Source organism: Tachysurus vachellii, chromosome 9, assembly GCF_030014155.1.
Source record: "Tachysurus vachellii isolate PV-2020 chromosome 9, HZAU_Pvac_v1, whole genome shotgun sequence".
NCBI classification, from domain to species: Eukaryota; Metazoa; Chordata; class Actinopteri; order Siluriformes; family Bagridae; genus Tachysurus; species Tachysurus vachellii.
The window spans coordinates 16,695,932-16,707,524 of record NC_083468.1 but is presented as its reverse complement, the minus strand read 5'-3'; the positions used below and the strand labels follow the sequence as shown (position 1 = coordinate 16,707,524).

Sequence of the window (11,593 nt, the reverse complement as noted above, 5' to 3'; positions counted from 1 at the left end):
AGCAGAGAGTTGAATACCGGTGCGCTAGGGTTAATACGGTAGTTCACGTTGACCAAAACAGACAAGAAAACGCGTTTTGGAAAAAACATTTTCGGCAATCACAGACATTCGCATTCGGACGGGATTAGATTTCTCAGAGGAGCGCCGATTTTGCTGAAAAACAGTAGGTAATTTGCGCTGGAATTTTTACACAGGTCGTGTGAGAAAAAGACAGACATGGCAGATTCGGACGGGATTAAAATCACAAAGTACGTCTGTGAAACTGAAAATTCTCTAACGACCCCCTGTAAAACTAGTCCCGTCCGAATAGGGCTTTAGAGAAGTTAGGCACTGATTAGTGTCCTCTTGGTGTTTCAATTCATCCCAAAGGTGTTCACTGGGGTTGAGTTCAGGGCTCTGCAGGTCACTGGGGTTGAGTTCAGGGCTCTGCAGGTCACTGGGGTTGAGTTCAGGGCTCTGCAAGTCACTGACCTGTGGCCATGTGCCTGAGTCACAGAAATGCTAATATTTACTACTTCGGCACTTTTCCTGCTGTGAGATTGCTTTAATATACTAGGTACATACTTTAATATAATAGAATGCTGGCAGTGTTAATAACCAAAGTCTTTCTCCTTTTTTAATTATTGCTGTATTGTTTTACCCCTACTGAAAAACCTAGCTTGGTCTGACCAGCTACCAGTTGGTAAAACATGTCGGTTTTTATTTTCCATAATACTTGATTAAACTGATCATGTTAAAAATCTGTAATTTTCTTAAAACAACTGGTCTAGTGTTGCATTGATAGCTGTAATTCTGTTTCCTTTCTACCAGCACTAATAGCTTTTAGTGTCTGAAACTAAATTTGATTTTTTTTAGCAGGGTTATAGTTTAATATTTTCTCACAAAGCATATATAAATTTTCCACCTACATAACAAGTACTGAATTCAGGATTTCAGAACCCAGTAAATGTCCACTTGAACACATGGTGGAGCCAGAGGAACGTTTATTTTTATTTTCTCCAACATAGTTACTAGAACATTCTGTAGAAGTCCCCAAATAAATAACATAAAATGCATAAAAAACAATGAACATCAATAAAAAAAATTATAACTTCAGACATTAATATTTATAAGAACACAGCTTATCAAAGCGCAAAGCAAAGGAAACAAGACTTTGCTGACTAAGCCAGCAGTCAGCTAAACATCTGCATGTAATATATATATATATACACATACATTCATACACACACACACACACATACACACTCAATTCTATTTTGGCACACAGGATCAAGAACATGATTAAGCACAAGATTAAAATCCTTGCTGGCAGTGTGAATCCAGGGGGCATGTAGTTGAGTTAGCTATAGTTTCAAATTAGAGAATTATGCTATAGCAAAAGAAAAGCCATGAATCAGTTCCACACACATAGCTGCACTTATGTTGGAGTCTATGGAGTTTATCTATCTATCTATCTATCTATCTATCTATCTATCTATGAAGAACTGATGTATAGATGGATGAAGGTAAGAATGGATGGCTTGTATTCTGGTGAGCAGGAGCTTTGTGAGCGCTAATAAACACACTGCATGCCTGTGGCCTTCGCGCATTTCTCATTAGAAAATCCTCAATTAGGGAACTTTCTATCATCCCTGTGTTCCTTTTCCTTTTCTCCAGTGCTGAGATTTGCAGTCTGATGGGGACAAAGAGAAACAATATTGATAAGTTCACTTCATATATTAATTACTGCCCAAATAAGCACATGCATATGCAAACATAGTTACACGGTTTAACTGTGTGTGGTTGACAATAATCTGTGTGTGTATCATGTTTTGCAGCGTGTCTTGCCATGGGTTAATAAATCAACTATGAGTCACAAACCGCCAAGACAGGAAGCCAGCAGGATCAGACATCAAAGCCATCTTACTTGTCAGGAAAACTGTGTTTGACTCAGTCCTGCTAGCATGTGCTCCCACTCAATGTGTGCCTAACCAGATATGATGGTCAGCTGAGGTTTTATGCCACCATGTTGCAAAACCTCTCCAACTGTGACTTAACAGTAATGTCTTATTGTACACCAGATGTTCTTTCCGGAAGTGGCTTCTAATTTTCCTCAACAGGTTTGTATATCATATTTGTATATCAACTCAGCATTGCAAAGTTTTAACCCCTAAGGCCAAGCAACTGCATAACAGAGTTTATAAGAGCATTCACATTATATGCATCAACCTTACCACATTGACTATCATTTTCAAATATGTAACTAAAACCAAGCAACAAAGTCAACAACTTCTCATGTTTCTGTATAACCAGTTTAACAAGGATTTACACAATCATCTCAATGTAATTTCATCTACAGTGTAAATAATTAACAGATCACTTACAGTCTTCGTCGCCGTTGATTAAGAAGCAGTCCTTGAATAGGCAGTGCATGGTCCGATAACAGTTGTCGAGCAATGATTTAGGTGTGACAGATCTCCAGCCCTGGTAGTATGGGTCCTCCAAGCGTTCAAAAATGTCCTCAATGACATCTGGAATATCTCTCTGTCTCACAAACACACAGGCATCATTGTCAGTATGACTCAGCATCACAAGGTTAAGACTCACCCTGAGTTCATATAAAATGTATGAAACAAGTTTGATTCAGGTCTTAGAAAAACATTTTAGAAAAAAATTCCATAGGCTGTTAATAATAGTTATGGTTTACTATGCAAGCAATTCCTCAAAACCCCAGAAAACAAAGATTGTTAAAGTTTGTAGAATTTTAGCGTCCTCCAATACACTTTTGTTGGATCGTATTTGTATGGTGCTTTTAACAGCTATCACAAAGCAACTTCAGGTTTAGATTTTGTTTCCAAAGTACGGCGGAAACCTGAAGAGGAGTCAGGCTCAAAGTAAACTCATTCTCTTCTGGGTGACACCAAATACTGATTATAATTCATTACTCTTCCATAACTGTCTACTCTAAAGTCATTTTGGCTTATCTAAAATGTTAAAATCTCATTATTTCTTATGTGTGTGCCCATTGAAAAGTATGCTGCCTTGATTTAAATATCTTGTTTTTATAGGCATTGGATCTGAAATTAACATTTTGTCTTCCACCATTTAGATCAATACAGCAAAATGCTAGATTTATAACTCAGATTCCCTTATTGTCACATAACAAATGAGTTCAGAGACCCAGTGTGTTGAGGAGGTGGGGTGCATAAAAATGAGCTTTCAGGCAGCTGCATATAAGACTGCACACTGGAAGTCTTTGTCCTCACCTCCCCAGAGTTCTGCTTTAGATAGATTTGCAAGAAGCTTGAGAAAAGTTCATCAAGGTTTTTCAGGTATTTATGGCGTGTTGGGTGTTTCTCTGGCAGCACAGCCAAAATCTTCTTTATTCCTGTCTTGGTGACCTTGACCCACACATCCTGGAGATCCCTCACATCTACAGTGTCATTCTATAAGGAAAAAAAATGACAGACTGGATGTGATTTGGAAAAAAACAGAAAAAGTACCACAAGACAAGAAAATAACACAAGGAAAGAATAGACAATGAGTGGATATCATAAAGAAATGGTGACATCATGGTTAGAGAGAGACAATATCAAAGTGAGTGTGTGAAAGGGGAGGAAGTTGTGGAATGTGTGGGGAAAAAGTCATAGTAATCCAATGAGTCAGGGGCAATTGCTCACCAGCCGACTGATATTTCTTAGTCTGAAGACCTCTTCATAACGCACTTGAATGGTGTAGTTAATAGGAAAGTTATATTTCTGAAAATATAATAATGGAAAACATAAAAATAACGTCACTTTCCTTGCAACATGTAAAATAAGAAGAGCAAGATGAAACAAACTGATCAAAATCCCTATGACATATGTAGCACTGCTCTTTCTAACATCAGCAATTTAAAAGTATTACTTTACCAAAAATCGTCTCCTTAATGTTGCATTGAGCCCATCTTTCAGGGTTGTCAGAGATGTGCATAAATTAGATGTTACAGGACTCATCCAGAATGGTAATGCCCACATCAGACCTAAAGCAAAAACAATAGCAAGAGAGAGTCCAGCATTATATAAACACATTGGAGCTGTATCCGGAATGAAGATTCACATTCTTAACTTCAGGCTTTATATGAGTAGCATGTGGAAATGCTAACTGGCACACATATATAGCTTCTGGTAAAATAAAGCTTTTGAGAGTATTATTTAATCATTTCTGTGGTGTTGGCACTTTACCAGTGACCACCAGTGACAGATTTACGAGCTGGATTGTAAATGTTTTTTTTATATACACATATATATATATATATATACACACACACACACACACACACACACTCACACATACACACACACACACACCACAAATGCTTCTCAGCAAACATATCAAAGGTCTATCACATAACTTATTTTTTGGGCTGGTTTTATAACTTTTATCTAATATATGTTAATGGAAATATGTTTGTTTTTGTAAATTACTTTTATTATAACACACAAGAAACTGCAAGTAAGAGAGAAAGAAGGTTGCAAGTTTACTCAAACTTCTTTTGAAAGACCCAGTGACTGTAGTCACAACAACTAAAGGATAAAGTGTGAAAGGAAACAGCTCACACCAAGTCAAACAAAAACCTCAAACCACTGCTAATTTTACAAAGAAACGTATCACTCTTTCAACATAGTGCACACTCTTGCTAATTATATTGTTATACATTGTACAGACTAAAAATAAATGATCAAATTATTGTTTCCTCCAAAGCACTTGTCGAGGTATTTCATCTCCTCCCTAAGGCAAACAATTCCACAAACACTGAATAAATACATACAAGCTATAAGCAGCAACAATACAATTGCTTCTTCAACATTGCTACACTGTAATTCACTGTGAAATCGGTCAGGGGTATAAAGCACAGGGTTTCCAGAAAGTTATGGGTTAGAATCCCACTGGGAGCAGTGGAACCATAGCTGTAATGCAGACACAGATTAAATCATGTGCCTATTGTACTAGAGAGGCTTTTATAGTTGAAACTAAGTGATTGTGACTGCATAACTCAAGGCTAAGAGAGAAGGATACAGACACAGACAGGGCTGTCAGTCTGTTCTTCAGCTGAGCCAAGTTTCAGATGACACTCTTCAAATTGGCTACAGGACTATATTTGGATCCCAGTCAAATACTTCACAGTGGTATCCTTCTGAACTTGGTCCTCCTCATTTAGCTTTCTTTTGCTCCTTCTAATCACCCCTTTACATCCTTCCTCAGTAGAGGAAGTGGTGAGAGAAAAAAATAGCTGAAGCAGACCTCTCACCTCAGACGATGAAATGACACATCATGCACAAGAATTTAATACAGTAGCTCAGTAGCTGTAAAAACCACATGACATAACTAACGTCATTCTGCGTCAATCCATCTTCAGTAATATGAGTTTTGTCTTGGTTAAAAACTAGATCTGAGTTAACTTGCCACTTGGGATTGCTCATTTATTGGTCACAAGCAACTCTCAAAATTCTCCAATGGCATCCCTTTCAACTAATTCATTCTGATGACTGACAGATGAGTAAGTCAGAACTCCTAACACTGAGACAATATGGTGCAGACGTTTACAATGTGAATGTAAAACAGATGTTTCTACCAAAAATAGATTATTTAAGACTAAAGTGACCCATTTCAATGTATTTTCCCTAAAAATTGTAAGGGCTCCACTTACCCAGAAACAGCTTAAAGAGCCAAGCTTCAAATCGAACCATGTTTCTGTTGAAGTTGCACTCAAGTGAAATCCAAATCAATCTCAAGCACAAAGGTCTCCAAACTTTTCCAAACCTGGAACAACAGATATAAGACCAGCCATAGCCATCAGCATTGTCTTCATACATTTCTGTCATTTAAAGCATGCAGAGGGTTAGCAATTGTTAGGCACCTACATGTACATGCATGTAAGTGTAGCTAAAAAAATTATAAAGTCATCTGAAACAGTCATGTGATGTTTGTGTTGTACTAGATGTTCTCGCTGTAGCCAATAGGCTTAATGCTAAAGGTTTAATGCTAACATAGTACAATCAGATACATCTATTTACATGTCTGTGACAGAGAGGATAGTGCTAATACACCTAATATACTTCCAAGGACAGCAAATGAAACCCAATGTTTTTCCCTAACAAATTAACCTCCTTTATAAATAATTGTAAAAAAAAAAAAAAAAAAATTCAAAAAAATGTTACCATCCTGTTATATGCCATCATATTCCAAATCCCATGAAGATCCTGTCTCATTTGAACACAGCAAAATTCCTAATACTAATCTGTTGAGTGTGTCCTATTTGACATATATAAGATCTTTAAGTGTAAACACCATTAAATTCAGCAATTTCATTTTTAATTCATAAACTGAGCATCTCTTCTTCCTACAATATGTAGTCAAACATTGACTTTTGTATTTTTTGTAGAAACCTATCTGTACCTATATCTTCCAGCATGGCACCTTAGTATTAGTAATATGTGTTCCATGCTGGATTCCAGACCTTACCGACACGTGCTGGAAAGCCTTTTCAATGAGCTTATGCAGGCTGCTGCTTCACCCCCTGTTCAAGAAGTGTCTGCTGTAAAAGAAAGGTTAAAACCTGTAACTAAAATATGTTGAAATTGGATCTAAGGTACATGGACAGTATAAAGGAAAAAAGAAGGCACGAGTTTAACATACTGAAGTGTGATGAAAAGCAGATGCATTGCGCAATGAAGTGCACATGTGCGTAAAAGGCAAAAAAGTACAAGCGCAAATAAATAAAAAGCCTTCCTTTATACGTTAAACAGTGCACAAAACCGCGCAAAAAAATACGCAACTCATCATAAAAGCTTCACAATTCGAAAACAATCTAAAATAAGGTGAATCGAGGCAACTGAGGGAAAAAAAGACAATTGAGGAAAAAAAAAACCACCCAGGTTCGAGAAAGGAAAGTCCACGCACCTCTTTTTTATGATAATGTGCTGCGCGACAGCTCGGTGTTCAGTCCAGAGGTCCTATTCGTCTGTCGTGGGATTAGAAAATAAAATCAATCTTCCTACTCCGACACTATGTCTTGTAAAGCCCGACAGTGCGAAAGCCCCTTCTAATGCTGACGTTTTGCCTGTGCGTTTCTGCTTGGAGTTCCTCCTGTGTGAACACGCAGAGCTGAGATCTTGTGCGACATTTTTACTTTCACTTTTCAGCTCGTTTAGCCCGGCCCTGACCCAAAGCACAGAGCTCACTTGTTTACCAATCTGTTCATCTGCTCACTGCAAAGCATGTGGAAGCAAAGGCTTAGCACAGACCTCAAGACCAAGATTACAATTAATCATTAACACCAGAAGTTTAGAATTCGTGAAGAATCGTTTGCATGGTTAGTTCAACTATTAAGTTCTTGTGAAGTTCTTATGAAATGTACAGTTTTTAGATTTGTACCTTGTCTAATCTCTCTTAACATATCATAACACAAAAATCCATTTACGAAGTGCTTAGTGTCTGTTGACTGTTAAGGGAAAGCAGCACTTTTGTGAAAACAAAAGTGAAAACAGTTGGGAATTTAGGATTGTATTGGGAATTTGGGACATTTATAATATTCACATTGGTTTAGGGCTTTACATGTATGGACAATTCTTATTTTTTGTAGCATTCTTGTTTGCGGCATTGGGAAATCGACTTTCAATAACAGGAATTGTCTCCAAATTTCTCATTGAAATGAATAATATAAAAAACACAGTAGACAGTAAAGTTTTTGGCATACAGTACTAAGACAATCTTCAATTTTCAAATTCGTAACTTTTCAGTAAAATCAAGCTAGTGTAATAATCAATAAAAAAGAAATATTACTTTGTTAATTACCTTTTACTACAGTTACACAGCTTCCCAGTGAAATTGAGATCAGGACTTTAACTGGGCCACTGTAGAACATTTACATTTTTGTTCTTGAGCCAGGGCAGTGTTGTGATGCCCTTGTACTTGGGATCATTGTCCTGCTGAAAGCTGAATTGTCTCCCAAACATCAGTTTTTGTTTTTTTTTACCAGGCTGAAGCAAATTATATTTTGCTCCATCCATTCTTCCTTCAATTCTAACAAGATGCCCAGTCCTTACTGATGAGAAGCAACCCCTCAGCATTATGCCACCAACACATTTCTCTGTTTCGATGGTGTGTGGAAGTATGGGAAGTTTCAGATTTGTGCCACACAGAGTGCTTTTTCAAGACTCTATCTTGATCTTATTTGATTACTTAATCTTACCTACAATGCAAGTAGGTCACATGCTTTCTGGTCACCTTTATATTTGCCTTCATATGGTACTTTTGTTTAGTAAAGGATCCTTTCATTGCCACGCTTATATACAAAGTGTGCAGTAATATTGATAGGGTGCACTGTTATCACACTTCCAGGCACAACTCTATATGTTTGAGCTGTTTCTTGGCATGCATGTCTGGGAGCTTCCACATCCGGATTATGAATCCAGCTGTAATCATTGGGATTTCCAAACACCTAGTTAATATTTTATACTCTTTATACCATTTCTTTAACTTCTGTATGTTCTTAGTGACAAAAACTTTAATGATTCACAAGTGGATGCCATTGGTTCTCATTAAGGCAGTTCATTTCATCAGTGTAAATCGGAAGTTTTGAAAGCGCTGGGGGTGGAATAATTTTGCAAGCATAAGTCATTAAAAAAAACTCACCCTCATATTGAAAAATACCAAAACGTGTTGGACCAGAAAGGCCAACCCTTCAAACATCTCAGACCAAAATCAAACGCTGAATGAAAGGAACTACATCAAAGCTAGCATTCTTCTTGGCAGGCTATAAACACAAGAATGCTTTTCTAAAATGCCAAACTGCCAAAGGATCTGGTTTTATAGAAATAGTCACACTCCTGATTACTAACTAATCTTACATGTTTCATTAGTTACACCTGGCTGCTAATTACTCACTTTAGGATTGTGAAAGTGGGAAGGGTATACAAATTTTTCCCACCAGGTCTCTGAATGTTTACTTTTTCGGAACAAATGACTAAATATTGAAGTCTGTTGTGTTTCCTGTTGTCACTTGAGGTTACTTGTTTTTTAAGTTATAGAGTTCCAGGCAATTGCAGAAGTGTAGTGAGGAATATTTCTTATAGTGCACAGCAGAGCACTTAACCAAAGTGCTTCTAAGTCTGCAGTGAAATACAGATTTTTTTTAACTCCATGCTATTTTTAACTCCATATTATACTTCTTTATTTAATTATTGAGAAAAATGATCAGGCATTACATATCTGATTAACTCATAATCATAAGGTTAACTATGTGAACATTTGTTTTCATTATCTGTTGTAAGCTCTTGTGAAGAAATAACTCCAACTAAAGTGTCAATAACTTTTGATCAATCCACTTCCATGTCTTGGAAGAATTTTATTTCATTCCTCAGTACAAAACACCTTTAACAATTTTTTGGCCATTCCAAAACATTATCTTTGTTCCTCTTTAATCATTCTTTTGCACACACACTTGGGTGCTTGGCTCATTGTCTTGGTGTAAGACCTATTTTTTCTTGAGATGCAGTTCATAGACAGATTTCATGTGTTTACTTGAATTCACATGTGCAGTTTGAGAACATGACACCTTTACATTTTATTTACATGTTAAAAACATGAGCACCAGTGAAGTGTAAGTGCTTTTTTCCCCTTAAGGTTAACTCCAGTCTTAATTTGTGTTGTCCATGCCTATACAAACACTATTAGTTCAAACTCGGCAAAGCTTATTAACATTCCAAAGCTACAAAGCAATGTTGCCTTTACAGAAAAATCACACACATTTTATGAGATCATCCATTTTTTCACGTGATTAGAATACGTGACCACAAGAAAAGCATGTGAACATGCATTTCATCATGTCATGTGAATTCAATTAAACATATGACATTGTCTTAATAATATGTAACTACACTAAAAACTAAAACCATGTGATGAGACAATTTTAATGGGTTTTTAAATCACATGCAGAAAGTGTTAAATATGTGTTCAAAATGAAAAACACATATGTATGTTTACTGGTCTAATGGGATTATTCGAATGTGACTTTTCAGTAAGAATGAAGAATACAAATCTACATTGCTTTACAGTAACACAGTTTCATCTGAGACTGCAAAACACGAATGTGTGTGTGAGCTAACTGTGAAATATGACATCCCTTATGTTCAAAATTCTTGTATTTTTTCCTCCTATTTAACAGATATTAAAATACTAGAATTCCTAAGCATATCTCAAATATTTCAATGTATACACATTTAATGTGTTTCAGGCTGAGCAATTCCTTTACCTAGGACTAAATCACTTCCTAAGTCCTAATTTAACTCCTGCTTTCCAACACTTTTGGCATTTACACACTTGCCTCATTGTAATAATCATCTGGTCAAATTAGAACACAATTTAAAAGCAAGCAAGCAAGCAAACAACCCAATCAACCCATATATTTGTGTGTACACACCCCCACATCTCGCTCTCTCCACAAACCACTGGCTTCCCCGCAGACGCCCACCTGCCTACATTACTAATTCCTTCCATCATTCATTGCGGTAAAGAAGCTACTAAGAATGTCAAGCTGGGCAAAGTTTGTTAAAACGCTATTTGTGAGGCTGCTTGAAGTGGGCTACGCCTGCCTGCCTACCACACAAGTACACTCAGCTTGGCTGTATAAAGCCAAAAACCACAGCCTGCATTGCCTTGAGTCTGACTCTTCTCAGGAACAGGCTGATATCCTGCTTATTTTTTTGCTTCCAACAATCCACATTTATCATCCAGATTACTTTGTCGAGTTTCAACTAACAAACAGAAGCTCGAAAGCAGAACAAAGGGGGATTTCGTGGCCCCCACCTCAAGCCAAAAAACGCCATCTGTCACACAGCATGATGTCAACTGGGAAAACCCAGAAGGAAAATCATGAATGAAAGCTTTAAATCGGCTTCACAAATTAATGAGTAATTCTCGTGGTGATACAGGTTGTCTAATACTCCCCTTTTATCTCCCGTTATCCTGGATTGATTTTTGTAAAGTTTAATAACCGGTTCTCAGTGTTGTTTAAGGATTTATCTATTGGTTTTTAGAACATGAGCAATACAAAAAATAACAAGTATTTTATTATATGGCTTTTAGTAAATTCAGTCATCAAAAGTTATTAAAGTTATTTTACCCTCAAAACTCTTATGATGGTGAACAGGTGCTTCTTTTTTTAACTTGTTTAAAGAAAGGTTGAGACATAATATTGTGTATTTTTCTGTTGCGTCACACTCATACTTTTACGTATTATTTGTACAACAAAAAAAATCTCTTCGTGTCATCACTCCAATTCTACTGCTACTGTCAGCCTTGTTTACTGACACTGAGTCAAAGTCTCTTTTCTCTAATTAGGGACCCTGTTGGTTGCTCTCCTGTAGATTCTGTAGAGATGTGTAGAGACATGCATAGACCCACATGACGTGATTTTAACTGATCCTTTTTAAATAGGTCCTAGCCATCTTTATGTTCCCTAAATACCTCCGGTTTACCTTTTTTTTTACTCACATCAGATATGACGACCTAGGCACACGTGACCATAACATCTTTTGTTAGAGATTTTAATTACGTTACATATTTTTAACTG

General features: G+C 36.8%; 1 protein-coding gene across 2 annotated transcripts; it reads right to left on the bottom strand.

Annotated features, from left to right (window-relative positions):
* Nucleotides 1-966: 966 nt before the first annotated feature.
* On the bottom strand, nucleotides 967-7,168 carry il34 (interleukin 34). Of its 2 annotated transcripts, none has more exons than XM_060877974.1 (8): nucleotides 6,922-7,168; nucleotides 6,484-6,556; nucleotides 5,669-5,781; nucleotides 3,891-4,000; nucleotides 3,660-3,737; nucleotides 3,246-3,425; nucleotides 2,364-2,523; nucleotides 967-1,672 (listed from the first exon to the last, which is right to left on the bottom strand). In XM_060877974.1, the coding sequence occupies exons 3-8, from the start codon at nucleotides 5,706-5,708 to the stop codon at nucleotides 1,626-1,628; spliced, it is 615 nt and encodes a 204-aa protein (XP_060733957.1). In that variant the 5' UTR covers nucleotides 5,709-5,781; nucleotides 6,484-6,556; nucleotides 6,922-7,168; the 3' UTR covers nucleotides 967-1,625. The 2 variants fall into 2 exon arrangements, with proteins under 2 accessions (XP_060733957.1, XP_060733958.1); XM_060877975.1 differs by having other exon boundaries at nucleotides 6,484-6,553.
* Between the last annotated feature and the right edge of the window lie 4,425 nt (nucleotides 7,169-11,593).